The 25,765-nt window shown below is 40.5% G+C and overlaps 1 protein-coding gene across 2 annotated transcripts in view; it reads right to left on the bottom strand.

Moving 5' to 3' along the window:
• Positions 1-4,746: 4,746 nt before the first annotated feature.
• The window catches only part of ARHGAP21 (Rho GTPase activating protein 21), a 136,818-nt gene continuing 115,799 nt past the window's right edge, over positions 4,747-25,765 (bottom strand). For both annotated transcript variants that reach the window (XM_039233045.1, XM_039233046.1), the window contains 15 exons: positions 24,791-24,827; positions 22,346-22,471; positions 20,756-21,040; positions 18,327-18,391; positions 18,110-18,246; positions 17,108-17,250; positions 16,164-16,319; positions 15,978-16,056; positions 15,212-15,285; positions 15,048-15,137; positions 11,951-12,076; positions 11,713-11,754; positions 11,290-11,395; positions 9,331-9,362; positions 4,747-6,501 (listed from right to left, as the gene is read on the bottom strand). In XM_039233045.1, the coding sequence (XP_039088976.1) occupies positions 4,858-6,501; positions 9,331-9,362; positions 11,290-11,395; positions 11,713-11,754; positions 11,951-12,076; positions 15,048-15,137; positions 15,212-15,285; positions 15,978-16,056; positions 16,164-16,319; positions 17,108-17,250; positions 18,110-18,246; positions 18,327-18,391; positions 20,756-21,040; positions 22,346-22,471; positions 24,791-24,827 (3,142 nt within the window). In that variant the 3' untranslated portion in view covers positions 4,747-4,857. The remainder of the gene's footprint in view (positions 6,502-9,330; positions 9,363-11,289; positions 11,396-11,712; positions 11,755-11,950; positions 12,077-15,047; positions 15,138-15,211; positions 15,286-15,977; positions 16,057-16,163; positions 16,320-17,107; positions 17,251-18,109; positions 18,247-18,326; positions 18,392-20,755; positions 21,041-22,345; positions 22,472-24,790; positions 24,828-25,765) is intronic.

Raw genomic sequence — 25,765 nt, 5'->3', positions numbered from 1 at the left:
TCTGTTCCAACTTGCTCTTACAGATGGGGAAACTGAGGCCCAGAGAAGTAAAGTAACTTTTTGTCTAAAGTCACACAGCTGGTCAGTAGCGGTCATGACTACAATCCGGTTCTTTGAGCATCCAACACAGCATTGCAGGTAGATTGGAATAAGGCTCACAGAATATGGTCTCCTGGGGCTCCTGAGTGGCTCAGTCGGTTAAGTGTCTGACTCTCGATTTCGGCTCAGATTTAACTTAGAGTTTGAGAGTTCAAGCCCTGTGTCGGGCTCTGTGCTGTGCTGACAGTGTGAAGCCTGCTTGGGATTCTTTCTACCTCTCTCTCTGCCCCTCTTTCACTCATGCACCCTCTCTCTCAAAATAAATAAACTTCTGGGGGAAAAAAGGATTTCAGTTTAAAAACAAATAGGAATCTTCATCTCCACGTAATTACATATTTCCACCTGTCAGCTCCTTCAGAGGGCAGAAACTGCATTTCAGCAAGCACTTTATAAACCCTAATAAAGGAATCCAAAACAAATGCTGGGTCCTTTCTTTCACTAAAGAAGCAGTATAAACTACTTTTAAAATGAGACCAAAAAATTCCTTAAAACATTTTCTTTTTCTTTTTTTAATGTTTTTATTTATTTCTAGGAGAGAGAGAGAGACAGCGTGAGCGGGGGAGGGTCAGAGAGAGAGGGAGTCACAGACTGAAACAGGCTCCGGGCTCTGGGCTGGCAGTCAGCACAGAGCCCGATGCGGGGCTCGAACCTACGAACTATGAGATCATGACCTAAGCGAAAGTCGGACGCTTAACCGACTAAGCCACCCAGGCGCCCCTCCTTAAAACATTTTCATTAAAAGGTAGACACAAAACAAAACTTTGACACAAGACCTGTAGATAAGCTAGTCTAACCATTACATTTTTATCAAAGTGAGACCAGAACAAGTTAGGCTGGGGGTAGTTTGAATGACTGTAGATTGCTGACCTGTGCACACAGAATCAATCATATTTCTTAAGAGGTGCTCCCTGGCTATCTGGGTGATATTAGAGAATTCACTGTTTCTAAGATTTTTTCATGTTTATTTTTGAGAGAGAGAGAGACAGAGAGACAAAGTGTGAGCAGGAGAGGGGCAAAGAGAGTGGAGACACAGACAGCACAGAGCCTGACGTGGTGCTTGAACCCACAAACCATGAGATCAGGACCTGAGCCAAAGTTAGATGCTTAACCAACTGAGCCACCCAGGTGCTCCTATAATTGGAGTTCTTTAGGAAAAAAAAAGACTGAAGCTAAAGCATGGAAATAAGGAAAGCAGTAGAAATGGTAACTGGTGGTAAATGCAGAAGAATATTCAAGTATATAAAACAGAAATAATGTCTTACAAGGTATGGAGATACATATAATCACTATAATAAGCAGCATGTGGAAAGTAATAAATGTTTAATTTAAATTAGCTTCTCTTAGATGAAGGATGTCTCTAAAAGAATAGTAGAAGAATAAATAACATGCTAATAGAAGGGGGAAAGGGTATAATAAAAATATTTGTGGGGCGCCTGGGTGGCTCAGTCAGTTAAGCTTCCGACTTCGGCTCAGGTCATGATCTCACAGTTCATGGGTTCGAGCCCTGCATCAGACTCTGTGCTGACAGCCAACTGAGAGCCTGGAACCTGTTTCAGATTCTGTATCTCCCTCTCTCTCTGACCCTCCCCTGCTCACGCTGTCTCTCTCTCTCAGAAATAAAGAAAAAACATTAAATTTTTTTTTTAATTTGAGTAATTCAGAAGAGGCAAGTAGCAAGAGAAAAAGGTCCATAAAATTGTGAGACAAGTAGAAAACAAATAAGACAGCCGATATGAATCCAGATACATCAGTAATTTCATTAAATGTAACTGAATTACATATTCCAGTTAAAAGACAAAGATTATCAGACTACATTTAAAAAAGAATATGCTGCTACAAGAGATAAAAAATGAATATAAACACAAAAGGATTAAAAGTAAAAGGATGAGAAAGAGGTACTACGCAAACACTAACCAAAAGTAACTGATACAGCCACCCCAATATCATATAAAATTAAACTTTAACACAGGAGCTTTGGTAGAGATAACGAAGGGCATTCTGTAACAATAAAAGGGTCAATTTGCCATGAAGAGAAAATAATTCTAAATTTATGTCCACCTAGTAAACTAGCTTCAAAATGTATAAGGAAAAAATTGACAGAAATAAGAGACATATAAATCTGTAATCATAAGACTTTATCACCTCTCTGGAATTGATAAGAGCCAGGTAAGATATCAGTAAGATATAAAAAATCTGAAAAACTAAAATTAAGAAATCTGACCCAGTCAACTTAATGAAGAACTAAGAATATTCTTTTTTTTTTTTATGTTTATTCATTTTTTAAAGAGAGAGAGACAGAGAGAGACAGAGACAAAGACAGAGAATGTGAGCAGGGCAGGGGCAGAGAGAGAGGGAGACAAAGAATCTGAAGCAGGCTTCAGGCTCTGAGCTGTCAGCACAGAGGCGAACGTGGGGCTTGAACTCATGAACCACGAGGTCATGACCTGAGCTGAAGTCAGACCCTTAACTGACTGAGCCACGCAGGCGCTCCCAGTTATATTCTTTTCAAGTGGACATGAAACATTTATAGAAATTTGCCACATGCTGGTTTATGTAATGGACATCTCTATTAATTTCAAACAGTGGAAAACTATCACAATATGTTTAATGATCATGTAAATTATACTAGAAATAATTTTTTAGAAGATAAACTAGAAAGCTTCCAAATGTTTAGAAATTCGTCAACATACATCTAAACAGCTCACAGTAGAAATCACAATAAGAAAATCACAACAGAAATTAGAAAACGTTTTGAAACAAATGAAAATAAAACAGCCTTTAAAAAAGCAAATATCACAAAACAAAAAAGGCTGTAATGATCTAGCGAACGTCTCAAGATCCAAAGAAAACTGAAGATAAGAACAGAAATGAATAGAATATCAGTATTTGAGCCTCAAACCTTCTATTTTACATATAAAAAGAATTTTTGATGATTTTAAGAATATGTTGGCTTTTTCAGGAATACAGCTAGTGTGTGGGTACACCAGGAAAGAGTGCCCTTATATCTTGTTCAGAATTTTACCATCATTTAAGAATGTCACATCACCAATAGCAAAACTATTCATGGTACATAAAGTTATTGCACTGTTAGTGACTCTGTATATTGGTGCAAACATCTACTTCCCATATTGAAATATTTATTACTTTATTATAAGTCATTTTCTTTTCTATAAGAAAATTAGAGACATTCCATAAAATATGGAATAATATACATATATTATATATATATATATATAGACTTGTTATACAGGTAGGTTATATTATCTGTGAATTTCTCTTCCGAGTAGTAAAGGAGAAATTTAAAAAATATTCTTTACAGAATGAGAACACTGGGTCTGGCAGGGTGGAAAACAACTAGATTTGATGATTTTTAAGGCCCTTCCAGTCTTACCATTCTGAGATTTTAAGTACTCGTTATTTCTTAGAATAGGTTTGACATATTTTGCAAGTTGTGAGTGGCAGGCACTGTATCTGGCACAGTAGGGTATTTAAATCTAATAACCCTTATAATGGCTACTATTACCATTATTTATCTGAGGTAATAAATTCAGAGGAGTTATTTGTCCAAGTTTAGATATTTAAAGAGTGTAGAGTTGGTCTGATTCCCAAATGCATGTCCTTTTCACTCATTATCTCCAACAAAAAGCAAACAAAGCATACTACTTTAGCTAGAAAAGCTAAATATTATCTGTGTACAGAAGCAAGGTTAGGCCAATGTAAACATTTATAAGAAATCTCTGCCCAGCACAGCAAAAGAGAGGAGAGAGGGAATATATAAAGAGAATAGGTCGTTTTCCTCAAGTCGGGACCAATAAGGCCGTTATACATGGATGCCATTTAAAAGTATATTAGAATGAGTTTCAAGCCACGCCAAAGTTCACCAAAACAATTTTTATTTCCAGTGTTTAAATGGGTATGCACACAGGCATGACACAGGTTTGGAGTCATTAAGTCCTCATGCAGAATTATATTCTTCTCGATAAAGAAGCCAGTTCTGTCCAGGTCACTATCTACACACCTATGTTACAACATTTATATCAAATCTGGTATCTGAAGAAAAGATACACATATAATATGTTCATTTAAGTTACGTTATTTTACAGAAAGATTAAAAATTCAAGTCACACAAAACTCAAAAACTGTATTAAAAGTTTGAATATAAAACTCAGAGATCCACCTGGAATGACTAAAGAATGGAAGTTCTGTATCCACCTGTGTTAAAACTGGTCAATGTAATGAAATTTGTTACCAAGAAAACGCGTTCATTTATTCAATGTAAGTTATCTAATTTTAACAATATGGCACCCTAATAACCAAATGGATTTTTATGATGAGGCACTTTTGTTAGTGATGAAACCAAAAGAACAAATTCGCTGCATACTAATGCCAGCTATTTTCTTCAGTAATCTTGGGTATACACTATGTAGTAAGTTGCAACAAATACCTTGCTCATTTGTATACAACTATCCAATATATTTTTGAACATATATATGTGTGTATATATATATGTTCTTCTGGCTGTAGTAATGCACTGTAAAGCTATTCCACAGTGCAAAATGATGAAACCAGCCCAAATGAAGGCTGCATAATAACAATTCTGGTACAAGAAAATATTTACAGAGTTACTGGAACGTGTAACAGTAGCTGTTTTTTTTTTTTTTTTTTTAACTTGCTCTGGTGGACGTACCCCAGTTTCAAGACAGGGCTGAAACTGTGCTTTATCGCCCGGGGGTTTCCGATAGTCGAGGAGGCCGGGCATCATAATGCTGCAGAGCTGGCGTGTCGGCTCATGTTCTGGAAGCTCTCCCCATTTATTTGGTCAGGTGACTGGGGTGGGCAGGAAAGAAGGGGTCTGCTGGTTGGAGCCGTGGTGCCGGGAGAGCCGCCCGCGTCGGGCCGGGACGACGGGGGCGCGGGGGCCGGGGCCCTTTCCGAGGCGCGCGCGCCGCCGTCGGGCTGGGGGGCCCCCGGCTCCCCTCTGCTGAGGTCGGAGGCGCTGGTGCGCAAGCGCTCGCGGGCCAGCCAGTCTGAGATGCAGAGGTCCTGCGCCGAGCACTTGGGCTTTAGCCGAGTCACGGCGGACAGTTCGGCCTCCCTCTCGGCGCCAAGCTCGTGCGCCTTCCAGAAACTCAGCACGCTGATCTCGGCCGCGTCCCTGTGGCCGCCGAGCGTGTGCCGCCGCTTGATGTTTTTCCTCTTCGCGGCCTCGGCGCTCGCCTTTTGGTTTCCCACCCCGAACATGTCGTCGGCCGGCGCCCGGGGTCGCAGTTTCAACCGATCCGCGATCCTGGTCTTCCAAGTGGGCTCCTGTTTTTCGGATTCACTTCGGGTCGGTGTCAGTAAACTCCCCGTCGACTTTCCTTTCTTCATGACGTCAAACACCCGCGCGATTGCAGGCGCCTCTCGCTCGCTCTTGGCGTCCACGGCGCTGCCGCCGTCGGACTTGAAGCGCGCCGACTTCCGCCTGGACAGCGTGTCGCACTCGATGAGCTTGTGTGAGCTGAAGGGCTGCCGCCGGCCGTCCAGGCTGGGCGTCAGGCTGCCCTCCGTACAGCTGGCCTCGCTGCCCTCGGAGCTCCTCCGGCTCGCCTTGCCGGCCTCCGGGGCCTTCCCCCGGGGGGGCCGGTCGGAGGCCAGGGCCGCGGGGAACACGGGGAAGTCGCTCTCGCTGTCCGTCTCCACCGGCCGCCCCTCGCTGATGAGCTCGCTGCGCTCGTCGTCCGCCTCGTCCCCCCTGCTCTCGGCCACGGAGCGCGCGTCGGGGCTCAGCCGGCTGCAGTCCGGGCCGCCAGGGTACGCGGTGGACGACGTGGTGGCGCAGTCGGAGGTGGCGGTGCCCACGGTGGTCAGAAAGCCGCCGCGTCTGGTCTCGGGGCTGGGGGACTTGGTGGCGGGAGGCCTTGGCAGAGAAGCCTGCGAGGACGTGCTGAGCAAAGCGCCGGGGTCGGACCCCGCCTCTTCCAAGTGGGAGGCGGGCTTGTGCGGCGCCGGGGACCTGGGGCTGTCGCGAGGCAAGGGCGAGCGGCAGCTGGGCGTTGGGGACTTGCTGTGCCTCGTGCCGTGCGGCGGCGACGGTTCTTCCGCCGGCGGCGCGCCCTCCCTCCGCGGGGGCGTCTTTTCATCTTTCGGGGCCCCGCCGTCCTTCTTGGCGTGGTTCTCTTTGGAAATGGCGCTCCTTTGTTTCCTGCACAATGCCTCGCTCTCTTTCTTGGACTCTTCTTTAAGGTCACTGTGACACTGTTCTGTGCTTTCTTTCTTAAAAAACACATTGTCCAGTTCGTCTTCGGAGCTGCTGGGTTGCGCCTTTTCTTTGGGCTTTTTCCTCTTGCGACTCGCGGCCGCAAAGATGGAGGACACGAGGAGTTCCCTGCTGTACTGGTCTTTTCCGGATCCCCAAGAACCCTGAGGGCCAATCGGAGAAATAAGACTTTGAGCACAGGGGCTTCAGGGAGCTCCTCTTCTGAAAAGGTTTCACCCCCCAAATATTTCTGAGTTAATTCTATGAAAGCTCTAGACGCACTAAGAGTGCAGTGTTTTGTACCTCCTCGTGACCTGCTCGTGAGGGAAAGTTTTATTTCTATTTTACTAGTTCCATGTCTTGGCAATTGGTGGTATTTATCTGGCAAGTTACAGCTCACATACATCCGTCTTTCACGGATGGGAAAGACTTTGTGCTCAGAGCTACCTAGCGCTCCTATTGTTAACTTCCCCCGCGTCCACCGACTGCCCCTGCTTCCGCAACATTCATGTTCCTTAATCTGGAACACAGGTTTAAGGGTTAATATTCTGACATAGTTGAATATAATATTCTGACATGGTTACTAAAATTGTATGACTGACTTCACTTTTCTAATTACAGACACCATATGATACACATCTTGTAGCAGATAAGCTCATTAAGGGAACCCTTTGGTGTTCCATTAGTTCAGCCAGGCTGGGTCTTCAGACTTGCCCGAGGCGGATCAGGTTGGTAATGTCTCATTTATCTCAAGGTAACAACAAAATCAGACGATTCAAATGACATAAGGTCAGTTAAAGATCTTAAATCCTTACCACAGAAGCACCATCACTGCTAAAGTTGTAGTGCAGGCTACTGGTTCCCTTAGCTATGTGGAATGGGCTCTTGATGATAACTATTTAGTTTGTTCATAATGGGTATCTGCTAAGTCAGTGGTGGTGGGGGCGGGGGGGGGGGGAGGAGGTCAAGAAACACTTGCTTCTTAACCACAGACCACCTAAGACCAGCAGGAGGGCAGGAAGTATGCTGAGTAATAGAAGCAGAAAGTATATTTCTCTATTGTCATAAAGATCTTAGACAAACTAAAACTACTGCATCAAAGTCATGGGGTGGGGGGGAGAAGTAACCATTTAGGCTGTTGTATTAAAAAGGATCACCACAATAAAGTCGCAGATTAACAGAACTTTGTTTTTATAAATTGGAAAGGGTCTCTCGGTTATCCAGTACACTTCTAATTGTTATCTACACTTTAACACCTTCTACTGAAGACTATAGTGGAGAAGGGTTGTGGCTGGATTCTGACTCAGACCCGACCTTCCTTCCTACCAAGCAAGTGATTTACTTTTCAACATCTCAGTTCCGTTGTTTATTTAACCAAGACAAAATCAGATTACATTAAGATTTCCTAGGGCTCCCTTTAAAATTCTATGACTCTGTGACTATATACGTGTTGGAGCAAATAAATCGGCTGTACTTACTTTACAATTGAAAAACTGTTACAAAGAATTATACCCTTTGTATATCCACTGTATTACAGGCAGAATACAACTACTGCCATTGGCAAGATGGAGAAACTGTTAGAACAAAAGATTAAGAAATATGCATCTAGTAAGAGGGAAGGAGAGATTCCTAATAAGTCTGAAATCTCAAATCTGAAATCCAGATCTCAATCTGAAATCCTCTGGCAGAAAAAAAAAAAGGGGAGGAACTGTCCTAGATTAATGAAGCCTAAAGAAACATGACAACAAAATGTAAGGAGTGAGCTTTAACTGCATCCTGTACAGGGAAATAAAAAACAATTTATATCATTGGGACAACATGGGAAATTTGTATAAAAACTATACATTAGAAATAATTATGTTGTGTTCTCATGTTACATACCTGGGTATTACGATTACCCTGTAATTTTACAGGAGACTGTCCTGTTATTGGGAGATGCAGGCTTAAGTATTTAGGGATAAAGTGCTATCATGTCTATATGTAACTCCAGTGATCAACCCGCACATGTATATCAAGATGTACCAAATGATGAATCTAAGGCAAAAGGTTTGGGTCCTATTTTTCTAGTAACTTTTCTCTAGGTTTAAAATTTTTCAAAATAAAATGCTGGGGCAAAAAGCCAGTAAAAATCACAATGTAAGTTATAGTGAATGATGTGGCATGACTGGAATATTTTATAAAATTCTGTCACGAGTTATAATTTAATCACATTCAGCGCCATTATGATATTTAAATATGATATATCAAAGCTCATGTCTCATGAGTTCCGAACAGAACCAACGTTTTAGGAGATTTATTGGCAATTCTAGTTGTTACTGTTTCAGCAGAGCAAAGTTTGCACAAATTGAGTTAATAAAAAACTTTCTAAGAATAAGCTTCCCAAAACTACTCAAAATGTTCTATAATCTGGTGGTGGTGTCAATGGCATACACATTATGTAAAAATACTGATTTCACTGAAAGGATGGCAAGAATATATATTTTCTTATGAACTATATATCATTCATAAGAATGTGTAATAGTAACAAAATCTATATAACTACTTAAATATATACAGATGAAATATGATGCTTGGATTTGCTTCTAGAATAGTCCGAGAGGAGAGAAGTGGGTGAAATGCACATGACACAAGATGGCCAGCCACGTGTCAATTGTTGAGAATGGATAATGGTCACAAGGGGACTCATAGTATCCTCTCTGCTTTGGTGTATGTTAGAAAATCGTCACGTTTACAAATGAAAGAAGTGTCTACTTCGCTGTATTAGGCTAACCTATACTGAGAGAAAACCAATGTTCCATCTCAAAATCCAGTATTCTACCATATTCTAAGAATTAATTTTTCCATTTAAAAGAATCTGTTGGTCCCTGTCACAAGACGCAGATAGGGACGCATCTGTATACTAATCACAACAATCAGCAGAAAGGCAACCCCCTCACCCCCACCAAAGATCAGCCACAGGTAACGCCTCCCCCAAACTGTACAAAACAATTTACCTTAGATTTTGTGGAGTCACTAGTAGCTGAATCTGTGAGAAGTTAAAGAAAACAACGGTCAGTATCAGTCAATGTTTACGGCTTTCAACGGACAATGCAAAACTCATGGAAAAGACAGGCACAGAACAAAATGTGAAAGCAAAACTCAAACGGAACAATAGAACACAGTGGATAGTCAGAGCTCACAAAGATGCAAGCTGCACCACAGAAAGCCACCGCCATGAAAGGATGCTGTGAATTATAGGCAGAGTCAGCTGGATGATAGGAATGGCAAAGGAGCCCTGTACTAGACAAGAACAGAAGCACTAGTGTTGAATCAAATGTCTAAAGAGTAAGTCTAGCAGTAAAGAAGCTAGAAGACCTTTGTGAGAATTGTACGATGGACCACATCCTGTATCTGAAACTGATACACAATGCAGAACTTTTAAGACTGTCAGCTGGCCTCGCTGCAGACTGAGACACTCATACTCGGTGTGCTTATGTTGATTTTTGTCAGACCGTCAGACTTCAATTTCATAAGCATGTACTGCATGCATATGGATGCATTAGATAACCCTGCTGCCAGGTCACTTTGGTTTTCAAATAATGCTGATCTCTGTGCTTTAGACCCCAGGTTCACATCTGGGCAGTCAGGGGTCCTTTCGACTCGTTTGGTTAAATTGCTACCAGTTTTGGAATTCTCTATCACAAATGCTATTATGGAAATGGAGAAAATGGAGACCATAGTTTTCACTGTCTGGCAAAAACTCAGATTATACAATTAGAAAGAGGGTAGGAAGGGGCTAGCGCTGTTCAGGAGAGTACCAATTGCACAATTTTTGTCTTTCAACTTGAGGGAAATCGATTTTCAGAATTAACGAGCTCAGCCCCGTGCCACGCCCCTTTGAACACATGGCTAAATGCTTTATGACTTTAAGAACCGGTGGACCATACCATGCTATTTCTCCTCACGGTCTGCTTCAGAAATAACAAGAAACAGCAGAAAAACTTTTAAGAGAGTAGTATTGATCTGTTTACAATAATCTTGAAGCGAAAATTTACACCACAGATCAACCGGGTTTGCATTTACAAGAACCGGGGGTTTCTGCAGACGAGGCAGCTACAGTGCGGACAGCAGCCCTCCTTCTTCCTACAGCTCCAGCTGTCCATCAGGGCCACCACAGAATCCACTAGCGACATTACCGTGTGATAGACTCCTCCCACTTCGCCTGTTCAACACCAGTATAGATTTGCCTGTGTCAGTAAGTGCTGAGAAAACCCTTTAGGACTCAGACAAGAACTAGAGACAAAGGGAGAACAGCGCGTGAAAACGACATGCTCGATTTTAGTTGCAACAGTTCGGCAGGCGAAAATTGTCAGCGAAAGAGCCTAGGAAAACCGCTACTTCACCGGACGTTGGGGCAGCAAGAGAAAAACAGAAGAAAATGTCAAATAGGTTGACTTTTTTCACTGTGACATCTCGAGTGACAAATAATATACTGCGTTTATGGCAACGGTGCCCGCTTAGCAGTTCAACATATTTCACTGGCTGCGTTCAAATGGAACGTCTAGCTCAAGAACTACTTTTACACAGTCCAGATCATACTTTCTGCCGTCACAGCAACCACATATTCAGTAGCATTTATCTGTTTTACCTTGTGATGACTATTACATGGAAACTGTGAATTAAAAAAAAAAAGAACAGAACAGTGGTTTGCATGCTCATTTCCCTCTTATTTCCATTCTGACAAGCATTACAATCCCATGCACTGCCAATGGCATTATAGTCACTGGAAGATAATTAAGATCAATCAGAAAAGGAAGATTACAATTTTTTTTATTAGTAGAAAGGAAAAAAAAAAAGAAGAAGAAAAGGAAAAAAAAATCACAGTGAATTGTTACTTGTGATTGATTTGTTCTTTCATTTTATAAGAATTTAGCTTTTAACCTAGAGATCAATACTGCCCAGGCAAGAGTTACCTGATACATCGCCAGGGGGGACTCCTGTCCTTCCAATGTTGGTGAGTAAATGATCTATGTTTGGCACTGGCTGGGAGTCTACTGTGTTTTCCTCCTGCACTGTTGTCTATGGTTAATAAACAAACATCTCTTCATCATCTCTTCAAAGATATACTTTCTTTAAAATTCAAACAACATTTAGCAAAAGACACATTACTGAGAGGAGCACACGTGCTTAACTGTTTACGCCCAATTAATTAACTACGAAGTGAGCATCGTACTTGTATTTTCATTAGACCAGAAACTGAGGAGCTATAGACCTGCTTCCGGGGTGCAAAGCAGACAATAGCATACAAAGCAGGAAGGTGACACTGTTGTGTGGCATCAGGGTCTGGTGTCCCGAACGAAAACAAGTCAGAGCAAATGCTGACGGACAATACTTACAAGAGGCTCTTCGGCACCTTCTTCTGTGAAAAACCAGTCATGCTAAAAGTTAAAATAGAAAAGGTGAAAAGAGAAATGAAATGGTCCCCTAAGTCAATCTATATTTTGGAGGATAATATAGGAAAAGAAAAAGGAAGTTTTCTCAGAAAAAAAAAATTATAATCAAATTCTGTCCTACCAAACATCAGCCGCTCACACAAAAAAAGGATTTTCTTGAGGAGATGAAGCCAGAACTTACGTGCTGGATAAGCGTCTCTACGATCTTGTACTGGTCGGGCATGTGAGTGACCATGTGGGTCATGTTATCTTCAGATGTTCTCACAAGAGTTGGGCCAAACACTATTGCTAGGTTTCTGGGCTCCATCTGGAACAAAGGATGTTGTTGAAAGATATCAGAACTTCTCTTTAGAAAGTAGGCTTAAATTGCCATGGCGTGTTTGGCATTTTATTTCTGAAAGGTTCTTCTGATGAAAAAGAATTCAAAGAAGAATGCTTGATTGATTGTGTGTAAAAAATAATAATGCTTCCTAGTTCGGCTTTCCATAAGCTAATCTAACACTTAAGTTCTTCTTCCAGCTTTCCAGCTGTACTGGACTATGTACTATGCATAATGGGCATTTCTTTTTTCCATGAAGTCTTTGATTGCAAGCGATGATCTGGTTCAGAACTAGTATTACGAGAGCTACGTTAACTGACAAAAATATGAAAATCAAAGGGAAAAAAAACATTCACAAAAGAATAGGGCAACCATCTCCCCACGAAAACGAAGAACTGGAAAAGGTGCTCAGAAATACATCACATTTTCCAGATTTGTCCCCGTAGTGTAACAAAGTGCTAATATTTAAAAACCTAAAGTACAGAAATACTCTTCTTTGACCAATTTTTACTTCAACAAAAACAAAGCTCTTTATTTATCCTTGCGCCAATCTGAACACCTTGGTAGGACATGCTTATACGCTGGAACATTCCTTTCCACGATATTTTTGTATTCCTGTTTAACTACACAATTATCAAATGTATAGATCCTTTGTTTCCCTTGGTTATATCTTACAGTATCTGGTGTCATATTTTCAATTTAGGAGTTGATTAAAATGACAAATAGCTTTAGCCCACCCTGAAAATGTACTGGGAGTTAAAAAAAAATCACTGCACAACTCAAAAAGTCAAACTAGTCTAGGGGTCACACTGCTATACTATTTTGGCAGAGCCAGGCACATGCACACACGCATGCACACACACATTTTAGGTGTGGTGCAAAATGGAAAACGCACAGACTTCCTGTCCTGAAGCCATTTTTATGCATCAAATACGTTAACTACCGTACTACATGCATTATTACACTGTGCTTACTGCAGAGATGTTAAGTGGAAACTGGGATCAAAGTCAGTATTTTCATAGAAAGCTGACTTAATGGAAAGAAAGTCTGACTACAGGAAAGGCTGACTTGAACTGCGCTCACAAGCTTGTATTTTCCCTCTGGAAAATGTCATCTTATTCCTGCATTGGTACTAGTGAAAGTGGCTCACAAAATAAAGGCCATCTCAAGGTCTTATGCAAAATTTTCTCTAGATTCATTTAAGTTTGTAGACTAATGATAACGCACATTATTATTTATGTATACAGTAATATTTATCATGTGGGTATTTACTTCCAGCTGGCTCCTCCATAAAACTAGTAACATAAGTAGTTCACAGTTTATTTAGTCCTTCATTATTGAAGGCAAATTCTGTATTTTTGAAAGATGTTCCGGAAGTGTCATCAAATAAGTCACGTAAATGAAATGCCTTAGCCACCTGTTCAAGAGTCCAATGTTAGTTAACAATTAAAACCACTAAAAAAATTCAACAGTAAAGAACCCTGTTATGTGTTGTTTAATTCAGTGCTTTCTACACTGATTAGTCCATCAACTGCTACTTTTCCAGTGCTACTAAGAACCAGCAAAAGTGATGAATCGATCAGTGATGTACTGCATTTTGGGGAATGCTGAAATAGTTAGAAAATACTTCAGCGATAATTGTATCGAGAACTTTTTTGGATTCTACTGGATGAACTTCTGGGAACAGTACATTAATCTCTCTCGTTTTTCCTTTTCCCTTTCATAGCCCTATCATTACTAAGGAAATGGAGAGTCTGAAGGATGTTATACACTGCTTGTAAACTCGATCTGCAGGTAAAGGAGTTGACGCTATTCTCATACTCCAGCCTTACTACAGCTCTGAGCAACTGTTTTCCAGAACACCACAGATGCTAAATTGACCTCAATGAATGCATTTTTGTCTACCTTAAGCAGCCATAACCTTTAGAAAAGGGTTCCTGAGCTTCCTGAGCTTGTGGTATTCTTTTTTGTCTTCTCCAGGAGCCAAAATGACTTCCTTTAAATATTTGTAAGTAAGGCTGAGCTTTAGAAAATCACCATTTTTGCAACCTCTAACAATAATAATGGGTTTAGGCAACAATCACCAGTGATGGATAAAAAATGATGAAAAGTTAAAACTACAACAGTAACAACCAAACACAATGTGTGGAACTTTAGATATTGATTTAAACAAACAGGTGTAAAAAGATATTTCTTGAAACCAATAAGGAAAAACTGAACATGAACTGAGTATCAGATCATTTTAAAGGGTAACTAATTTTGGTGTGTTTTTTTTTTTTAATTAAAAAAATTTTTTTTAATTTTTTTATTTATTTCTGAGAGAGAGAGAGAGAGACAGCGTGAGCAGGGGAGGGTCAGAGAGAGAGGGAGACACAGAATCTGAAACAGGCTGCAGGCTCTGAGCTAGCTGTCAGCACAGAGCCCGATGTGGGGCTTGAATCCACGAACCGTGAGATCATGACCTGAGCCGAAGTCGGATGCTTAACCGACTGAGCCACCCAGGCACCCCTATTTTGTTGTGTTTGCTAAAGGGAATGTGATGGTGTTGTTTGTTTAAACAGGAAAGTCTTATACACTTAAAACAAAACAAGAACATGTCAGTTTTCACTCTATACCATTTTGGGACATTTTGATGGTTGTATCCTGCAAAAGTATCACAAATGTTGCCTATTCAGCATACTGATACACACTTGAACAATAAAAGAAGTAAATTTTTTGACCTTTCATTTTTCTGGCTGGAAAAATGTGAAAAGACATGTCTTTTTCAAATGGTTGACAACTGATATTTTGGGATCATTTGCTTTTAAAAAGGGTGATCTTTAGAGGGCCTCATTGGCCAACAGGATGTATTTTAGAGCTTTTGCTGAATTATAGCCCTGTTTTTGATGGACACGAAGCAATGAAGCCTATCTTTTCAACTACAGCCACTGAAAGTACACGTTTTCGATATGTACTTTACCTTATTCTTTTCCGAATTCTCTGCCACGGTCTTCAGATGAGCAGAAAGGAACTTAAGAGTTTCATAATGATGTTCGGGCAGGTCGTGAATCTGCAACATATTTTCAGGATGGATTTAAAGGCTGAATTTCAGTTGTAGCTCCCAAAGTATAAAATAATACCTACTAGTCTTTTTAATGTTCTCAGACGGTCTAGAGGATCTTCTTTACGATTGGCCTCAATGAAGTCGGCGTATTTATCTGACAACAATAAGAACAATAAGACAAATTTATCTTAAATTGCTTAGGTGAGTTATAATCTAGATTTCCTTTGAGGTTCAACCTCAAAACACCACACACAAATTTAAATGTAGGGATGACCCCAAGTAGACTTTGCAATTTAGGTCTCCATACTTGCTACTGTTTTTAATGATCCTCCAAGCTCTATCATCAAATAAAATTCCCTAAAATGTGAGTTCTCTGAGGGTACTGTCCTGGATTTATAGTCTGCTCATTCTTTTTTCTCCCCCAACCACAACACTGAGAACAGTGTCTTAATAAGTCATATTTGGCTTAGCTGAAAAAACGTTTTTCTCCTAATTATCCATTATTATGTCTGAAAATTCTGACAGAGAACAGTAAGACATTTTTAATTTGACAAGCAAACATGCACGAACAGGATAAGATATATTTTATGGAACTTAAATAATTTTATAAGCTCTATTTTTCACTGGAATTTATCCTGAGGGAAAACCAATCTGAATGACAAAAAACAGCCATAATTTAAAAACAATAGCCATAATTATGTTTTATGTAGAGGTAACAAGTAAATAAAATCTCCTGCTTCTGTTAACAAAGTATTTTCTCCAGGTTCAATGTAATATTCTATGGCTTTCCAACAATGTCATTTTAAACTATTTCAACTGGTACCTTTTGTGTGGCAGTTCACTCACCATTTGTGAAGAGAGGTTCAGGGAGTTTTCTGAAGAAGGATTTTAGTAGACTGCTTATCACATTCAAATCTCGCCATTTCTGGGGGTGCAAAAATAGAAATATGGCATTTTTGTAGCCAGTACTACCAAAGGGAAAAAAAAACCCCACCACAGATCAGGTATTCAAACAGAAATAAACACACTTACATCATCTTGTATGTCAATATCCGCCATTCCCTTATTGAGCTCCTCCTGCATGCTTGAGATGGCTGCATTATTTCCAGGAACTCTATAAATACCTGTATACTCAAGACCTCTTTCTTCAACTAATTTGCAACATATGTCAACTATTAATGGAATATACTGCAAAACAAGAGATAAATATTTTATTTAATACAGCACAAATGTTTATATTTGTCAGTAGATGTATATTGTAGCTAAAAGCCCCCTTCCATCCAAGAGGAAAAATGCATAAGTCACGGTTATTTGAAGAAAATGAAGAATGCAGACATTGCAGAGCCAGGAACAGATCAAAGCAGCAAAAGAGATTTGGGACAGTGGGAGGAGACCACCTAGGTCAAAGCAGAGAGAGAAGGGTCCCCAGGGAGACGAAGGTCTGAAGAGAAAATGAGGAAAAGTCTGTAATAACGAGAATGTGGGCACAACTCAGGTGGATAAAGGGGAACAAAGCCAAAAAGAGAAGAGGGGGAAAGAATAACATCAGTCAACTCATGACATAAACCCTTACACAGACACACACACACACACACACACATGCACATTTACATGTATTATTACTTTCTTAATCAGGTTCTTTGTTCTCATCCTTCTTTTAAGATGCTAAAAGCAGAAACACATGATTTGGATATGAACTCTTACCATTTCAGATACATTTCAGATACATTCCTAATGGATGAATCATGAGTCCATTGCAGAGTCAGTATGTTAGAAAAAACGTGTGATAGATAAAATTACTCAACGCACCGTGACAGGTCAGCACCACTCAGGGAAGCTGGGTCTGCTAGGCAGAGGCAAATGCTGGCCAGACTAACAGACACCCTCTGTTATCTGAACGGCTGTGGACTCGGCTCCTACTACGACTACCACTGAACTGATGGCGGGAGGAAATTCGGGGGGCTGGGGTCTCCTACCCGATTGGTATGTGCTGGCGGGCAGTCATCCAGTCTGACACCGAACGTTCCTGTAGCGGTAGGCTTTTTTTCAAACGTCTTTCTCATAATACTTGGAATGCCCTTTCTCCATGTGCCTTTGTCTTTTGGGGGACTGGTATCATCTTTTGATTGATATGCAAAATAAATAAATAAATGAATGAATGAATGAATGAATGAATAAATAAAAGACACAAGAAAAAATGGAAACAAGCATGTTTAAATCACATCCTTTATCAATATTTACATAAATCAGAGTCCTGTGCTCTAAATGATAGATCTTATATTTATTAAAAATATTATATTCTCTTCCTAACATAGCACTCCTTTTTGCCTTCTATATAATTTAATCAGAATCTGTTCCGCTTCTCCGCCTTTTTACAATCTGCAGTTTTCTTTATTTTTTTTTTTTTATTTTTTTTTTTATTTATTTCTAGGACAGAGAGAGAGACAGCATGAGCAGGGGAGGGTCAGAGAGAGAGGGAGTCACAGACTGAAACAGGCTCCAGGCTCTGAGCTGGCCGTCAGCACAGAGCCCGACGCGGGGCTCGAACCCACGAACCTCGAGATCATGACCTAAGCGAAAGTCGGACGCTTAACCGACTAAGCCACCCAGGCGCCCCTGCAGTTTTCTTTAAAACAGTCAAGAAAAGAGGATCAATGTGACATCTTAATAGTGAGATTCTAGCAAAAGGAAACATGAAGGTAATGACAGTGCCCGGGTCCTCTGCATTAATCACATTTGCAGTGTCTTTTACGTAGATGTGTGTGTTCTATCTTCCTTCACTTCATTTACTCCAAGACAAAGACTCCTCTTAAGGGAAAGGGACCATTAGCCTAGACCAGGTCCACGGTGACCTTTGAGCTAGCTCATAGTGGGCCAAGGTCAGCGGAAATGGTACAGACAAACATAAAATACCCTTACAGTCCCAACTTTAAACCACCACATTTGTTAAATTTATCCAGAAATGCTAACATCAGTACCTTTACTGAGAAGTTTCCTTTCTGACTCCTCCTTGGGAGAGTGCGGACTTTGAGTCTTTGGCTCCGATTTAGCACCAAGCAGAGTCTGCCGGATGCTGAGACTCTGGCGAGGTGTTTTTGGCAACTGTTCCGCTTTGCTGCTGAAAGAAACGGAACATTTCTTAACAATTACGTATTTTACATCCAAAGTAACTTGTAGGGGTGGCGGGATTCTCACCTCATCAGACTGTTATATTCTTTTATTCTTCGACTAATTAGATCCCTGTTAGTCACTCCGGTGTCCTACAGAAAGAGCAGGAGGGGAGATCAGAAAATCAATTCTAAACACAAGTAGGGATCCCTACTTTTTTTTTGAAGCCCTCTATTGTACTACATTGTTTAGTCAATACAGACCCTCGGTTCCCAGGGGACTTGTTTTAAAACTCTGTTCAACATCACCCATCATCACTCTGCAATGAATGATCCAAGCGCCTCCTCCCACCTACTGCCAAAAGGGTTTTCTGTTTCTTTTCTGTGCTCCTACGATACGCAGACTACAGCCAGCAAGCACCACGTGTTCAAACTTATCGATCTGACATTTTTTATAAACGACTGGGAAGCAGAGGGCCAGTCTTTTTTTCTCTAACACCAGAAAGAATGATCAGCATTTCAAAGTAATACAGTTGCAGGGCACCTGGGTAGCTCAGTTGGTTGAGCGTCCCACTGCGGCTCAGGTCATGATCTCACAGTTTGTGGGTTTGAGCCCTACATCGGGCTCTGTGCTAACAGCTAGCTTGGAGCCTGGAGCCTGTTTTGGATTCTGTTTTCTTCCTCTCTCTCTCTGCCCCTCCTCCGTCCCTCCACCCCCATCTGTCTCTCTCAAAAATAAACATTAAAAAAATAAAAAAATAATATAGTTGGATAAAAGAAAAGTACTGTCAAATCTGTTAATGATGAACTCATAGAAGCAGTGAGATTGAGGGTTACTTAGTGTCAGAAGTGGCACTTAGATTATCAGAGAAGAAAAGTGCAAAACTGGGCTTTTCGAGCTCAACAGATTAACTTTTATAATACGCTATACGGTAAACTCAGATTTGACCAGAAGTGATAATTCTTTTCTACTGGTTCCAATTATACATTGGCATGTACCCTCAATTTTTTTATTAGTCTCATTTTGAGTAGAATTAACAATTTAATTTAAAAATACAGACCCTGAAGTCAAACAGTCCTGAGTTCAAATACTCTTCCTACTTAGCAGCTGAGAGATCACACAGTTAAAATCCACAGTAAGATCTCCTGGGTTTAAATCCTGGCCCTGACACCTACCCGCTGTGTAACCTTGCAGAAACTACCTAACCTCTCTTCGCCAGTGTCTTTGTTTATAAAATGATGATGACAGTGATAGGACACATTCATATGGTTGCTGAAATTTATTCATGTAAAATGTTCTTACGCTGCCTGTTCACTCTGAAAAATTCAGGTCTGATGCTTTCTTTACAGTGGTGTTTGCAGAACAAAGGTTGTATTGGTACAGATCTGGTGTTAATTTTTAACTACAAAGAAGGTAGGGTGTACACTATCAGTGAAAAAAGCACAGGCTTTTTTCCTAAGACCTAAGTTTTCATAATCCGAATTGGATGTAATGGAAATGGCTACACTGCAGAACATACTCCGCCTAATCTTATGGTTAACGTGGGTGACCCCATGTACCGTGAGTTAAGGGAAAAGAATGTTGTGCTTTTTGTGTGTGCGTCCTAACAATGGGCATGAAAGGTGAGAACGTGTAAGAAAAACTGTTAATGATATGAGAAGATACTCTTGAGCAAATGTTATAGACTTAATCACCACCGAATTTGTTCTGTCGGGTTTATAATTATATATCCTGAAAACACTACCTTTATGAATGAAATTCCTGTTGTAAAAAATATCTTGATGGTTGTGAGCCAGAAACGCTCAAGTCCCTAAATATTCCTTATTGAAGAGAAAAAGTGGCTTATCACATGATTTCTGACAATGCAAGTTTTCTTGGAAACCAATGACTGTGTTCTAGCAGGCTCTATTATACTCTGGACTGCATTTGTATTTCCATTAACAAAAATCCTCCTATCAGTATCTCTTTGCATTTACACAGTAATTTGTTTTGATGAGAATTTTCACAATAACTTAAGCCCCACAGTGATCCTGCTTTTGAGATAAGGAGCCAGAGCTGGAATTATTTAGTCATAAAGGTAATGACCAGGACTAGGACCTAGGATTTCCTGATCCTGCTTCTAAGAAAGTAGGCAACATATACGAATCCTCTGTTTCTAGTTCTGTAATGGAGATTTTCAAAATAATATAGAGTAGGTACAGGTGAGTTTTCCTTCTGATCAATTTTTCAAGTGAAAATAGCATATTATAACTTCTTTTTAATGTTTTTTTAATTTTGAGAGACAGAGCACGAGTGGGGGAGGGGCAGAGAGAGAGAGACGGAGAGACACAGAGCCCGACGTGGGGCTTGAACTCAATGCCCAAAGAGATCATGACCTGAGCTGAAGTCAGTGCTCAACGGAGTCACCCAGGTGTCCCCTTATAACTTATTTTTAAATGATGTATCAGATCCTTTCAGTCTTCCTAAGAAAACTGTTAACGAAGGAATCTGGAACGAGCATAGCTTTGAACACATACCTCCTCATTGAGGTTGCTGCTCTCCTGGATGGTCCTGATCCACGCTAGCATGTCGTCTCTGTCCTCAGCCTGAAAAAGGCATTCGCAGTCCGACGTGGTGAGTCGGAACACGTTCTTCCTCTTGGTCTCACTATACGAGATGTCTATTAGGCAAGCGTTGACACTGATGGGCTGCTCTTCTTCAGGCGCACCTGTCTGCTCTCTTTTGTCTTTGTACAAGTACAGTGAGTGGCCCCGAAGCACAACATACATCTGTTTCCACGGCCGGATACTTCCACCAACCCGCTGGAAAACACGGAACAGTTCAGGAACACTTCCTACATGGCTCAGTCTTAGTAGTGGGATGAACACACCAAGCAACACTGTTAACACACACAAATGGACACCAAGCCTGGTAGGTGTCCGAGTCACAGTCGTATACATTTGTCAGGAGAGGATGGCAAACTGCGGAGGGTACGCCAAGCAACTCAAGGCATCTGCATCAACATCAAGGATAAAGAAGTGCCAACTTTAATTTGGGTTGGGGGAAAATCTATTTTACTGTTCATGAACAAAGTAATTAAGTAGAACAAAGTAAGGTAAGACAAGAGTAGCAAAATATGTAAAATATATAAAAATATATCTTAATGGAGAATAAAAAAATAAGAAAAAGATCAGTCAGGAAAGTCTTTTGAATGAAAGGAAGGCTGAGGACAAGTCCCAGATCATGCGAATCTGCATGAACATAGCAGGTGCGGGGAGTGAATGAAGTTAACGAGACTGATCACCTTTATGTGGCAACAACATCCATCTCCAAGGTGGGTTTTTCTTAAAAGTTAAACTCAACTGACAGTGTTGAAATTTTGCTATAAATAATCTGCCCAGATACTGTAGGAAATTTTATGGCAAAGGTTTTATTGTATTGAAATCTACTTAATGAAGCACATAGATAGCGTGATATTCATTTATACAGCTCAATATTTATAGAATAAAGTGAAACAAGGAAATTATAAAAGAATAAAATGGGAAAATTTAAATAAAATATTTAAAATTATTAATATGGAGAATTGTCACTTCCTAAAGGAGGATTTGTGAAAATCTATGCCTAATAAACTATTTAATAAGAAAAACCAAATTCCTTCTTGAATAACTTCATGTCTCTCTTCTGCTGGCAAAATATAAGACAGTAGACTCCTTTGCAGTTGATACACAGGACGAAAATATACAAAATTAAATCAATGATTAGAGTTCTTTTAAATGACTTTTTCTTTTCTATAGGAAAAGATATTTTTTATAAGGAAGTGACAGACTTTTATTTATTTTAAATGTTTATTTATTCATTCTTGAGCGAGGGTGCATGAGTGGGGGCAGAGCAGACAGAAAGGGACAAAGACAGAGAATCACGTGAACTTTGAGATCATGCCCTGAGCTGAAATCGAGAGTCGGACACTTAACTGATGGAGCCTCCCAGGCACCAGGAAAAAGAGATTTATAACTGATGTTTTCTACTCTTTATTCTGGATAATTTGCCATCTTATCTATACAGACTTTATGTGCTATTCTGCGGGGGCCACATTGCATACACTCGCGGTAGCTGCAAAAACATACTACCTTGCCCTTATCGGTGACGAGCGGCCGGAAGTGGAGCCATCCTTCCCTGGCAGCATCACTGAAAACCTCTGAGGAAGAGTCTTTCCTGGACCCAGAGTCTTCTGATGACTTCTGGCTGTCTATGATCTACAGAAAAAGTCAGGAAAATAGAGTAAAATATTTTTTTCTTTTATAAATACTTGCACATAGAAATTGCTTGACTGAAAACAATAATTTTTTTATTGTTTATTTTTGAGAGAAAGAGGGAGGGGAAGAGAGAGCTGTGTGATGGGGGGGGCAGAGAGAGAAAGAGATCAAAGGTCTCTTCAGTTCAGGGCTTGAACTCATGAACCCTGAGATCATGACCTAAGGCTAAGTCAGACACTTAACTGACTGAGCCACCCAGGAGGCCCTGAAAAAAATCTTTAATGTCCCAAAATGAACAGTTATTTTTGAAGAATGCCAACTTTATCAATTACATTAGAAAATTTTCTGGTCTTGTTAAAAAAAAACATGTAAATTGACTACCATCAATTTTTAAAGGTCTGTAGGAATTTTTAATCATTAAACAAATAACAGAAATAGTATAATTTTCCTGCCCTCAAGAGCTCACATTTTAGTGAGCAAAGACAAATCTAAAAAATAAAAACAAGAAAATGATCACATTGTGATTAGTGCCGTTTGGAAAAGGCCAACTGAGATGTGACAAATGACTGAGTAGCAGCTGTAAGTTCAAGGCCTACTAAAGGAAGAATATTTAAGATGAAATATGGAGGAAAGGGGCCATCCATGATAGGTCAGGAAAAAGAAAAGTTCAGGGAGAACGTAGAGCCAGTGAATGTACATTGACTATTATCATTTTAAATGTACACTGTTAATGTAAGAGAAACAGCTGATTAAGAGATTGTTTAGGGTCTTCTAGGACATGGTAGGAAGTGTGAAGGGAAGCCAGTAAGTGATGAGTCCAAGGAGGAACATTATCTGGTCCCAGTTCAAAGGTCACTGTTTGCCACCTGGAGAATGGATTCTCCAACCATGAGAGAGGGGTTACTGTAGGAATCCAGGTGAGGAACAATGGCGGCTTGGGCGAAAGCAGCCTAAGTAAAGACAGGGAGGAATGTCAAACTTCAGGATGTGGTTTGGAGGTAGAGTGGGTAATTCTTAATAAGAGGGAGGGTGAAAAAGAAGCAACAAGGCTAATACTCGGTTCTGGGGCTTGAAAAACTGGGTGAAGTGGACCGACCTAGTGAGACAGGGAAAACTGGTGGTAAACATGTCTGGGGTAGAGCCCAGATCTTTTTGGCCATTAAACCTTGATTGCTTATTAAACACCCAAACAAAGATGTCAAAAGGGTAGCAGCCAACATGAACTGCAGCTTGGGGAAGAGGCCAAGGTGAGCAGTATAAACAGTGGGAAAGATCTGGAAAAGATCATCTCAGCAATGAGGGCAGATGGAGAAGAAAGAGAGGTCAGAACAATCCTAGACATTCTGACATTTTAAATATTAGAACCGCAGAGGCAGAAATGGAAGCCAGCAAAAGAGTGTTTTAGAAAGGCAGTGGGAAATGGTGGTGGATACTTCTGAAAGGTCAAAGAAGTTAAAAGTCGAAGATAGCCATTAGTTTGGGGAGCTTCAACATCACTGGTAACCTTGGCATGAACAATGTCATTCTGGTATGTGTGGGGTGAGAAAGACGTGACATGGGGATGTGGACCCTATGGGAAATTTTGTTCAAGGAGTTTGGCTGTGAAAAGTGGAAGAGAAAATAGGAGCAGAAAATAGAGAGGGATGCAGATTCAAGGAAAGTTTGTTTGTTTGTTTTAAATATAGTAAATAGTAGAATGTGCTTATATGACGGTGATGAGCCACTGGCAGGAGCGATCGTGCAGAGGAGAGAGCAATCTTGAAAAAGGGAAAAGTGATGGAATCCAAAGAAATGTGGATGTAGGATTTTAACAGCATCATGTTCCCAGTAAGCAGATACCTAAGATAAGTGTAAGGAAGAGAGAAACTGTGGGTGCAAACGGAGATGTTTTTAGAGAATGTAAAACAAAGAAATTCCTGTCTAACAGCCTTTTGTGTGTGCTGTCAATAAAGTACGAGGGAAGAGTAGACGAGAGACCATGGGGTGGACTGTACGGAGAAACGTGGAGGGTAGGAGTGAAACAATAATTTTGAGGAAAGAAAAATATGCATACAACAAGATACAGGATTGCTGGGGAGCTAAGATTTTTGGCCATAAACTGATAAAGTGAGAAAAATCAGCATAATGTGTGTGAAGTATCATATACTTGATGAACATGTTTAGAAATTAGAAAAGAACACCTTATACATCATATTTTCCAAATGCAGCGGAAACTGACAGAATAATAATAGCACTAATTCCCTGTGAAGAGCCAAAGCAAGCTAAGGGAAATGAAACATTTATCATTTGCTGATAATTTAAAAACTATTGAATACCAACCTTGATTCCCTTCAGGCTAGAAATGTGCTTAAAGGACCTGTTGGAAAGAAATGTAGAAATATTTGCCATAAATGCAGAAAACACTTTAGAGATATAAAACAAATTGAACATCACAAGTTAGCTTTCAATACTAAGCTGATGTTTCATCATTACTATGTTAAATGCTCACTGTTCAATGCAAATGCGAAAAAAAGCTAATTTTCTAAGTACTTAAACTTCTGATTCCATGACAAAAGCTTTCATAGTGGATCTGGTCAGCTGAAACGGTTTCTACATAAAGTGTGAGAGTTTATCCTTCTTTTTAGATGAAAGAAAAAAAAGAATGGCTTGGGCTAAACAGTGGGCTTTAGAATAAATCATCAGTTAACCATAGTTGCTGTTGCAATGTTCGATTAAGGGTTCCCACAATGTTAACAATGATTGATAATGTGACCGGGAGACCATTCTTCCTCCCAACCAAATTCGGGATGCTTTGAAAGGGAGACCTGTGGCTGCCAGGGAAAAGGCTTAGGGCCTTCGAAGACAGGTGCACTTTAACTATTCAAAATAATTCAACTTTAGGGGGGTAGGGTTGTTTTGCTGGGTTTTTTAAATTCAAAGTTAATTTTAGGATTGTAAGATGCGACTGAAGATGGCACTGTCCTTCCCTTTCAAACTGCCCTGGACAAGAGCGCTAGCAATAGATGCGCAACTCCGGACCACAATACGTATGCCCATGAGGACAGGCGGCTAAACACGGTGAAGAAGAGAATGGATACCAGAGGAGAAGACACTCCTAGTGGCGTATCTCGGACAAAACTGCAGTGCGCTGCTCGCTGAGAGATCAAAACCTTCCCTTGCTTGGAACAGTGGGAAACAGGGTTCCAGAGCTAGTGCCCGGAGCCCCGCTCATCACTCCAGATACCAGGGTTTATGAAACAAAGGAGGAAACACACAGCCTGGCCATCTCTGCAGGGAGCAGTGTGTAGTTGGTGC

Source organism: Hyaena hyaena, unplaced genomic scaffold, assembly GCF_003009895.1.
Source record: "Hyaena hyaena isolate Hyena2069 unplaced genomic scaffold, ASM300989v1 scaffold_72, whole genome shotgun sequence".
NCBI lineage: Eukaryota > Metazoa > Chordata > Mammalia > Carnivora > Hyaenidae > Hyaena > Hyaena hyaena.
Note: the sequence above shows the minus strand (reverse complement) of the source record. Positions and strands in the feature narration are given on the sequence as shown.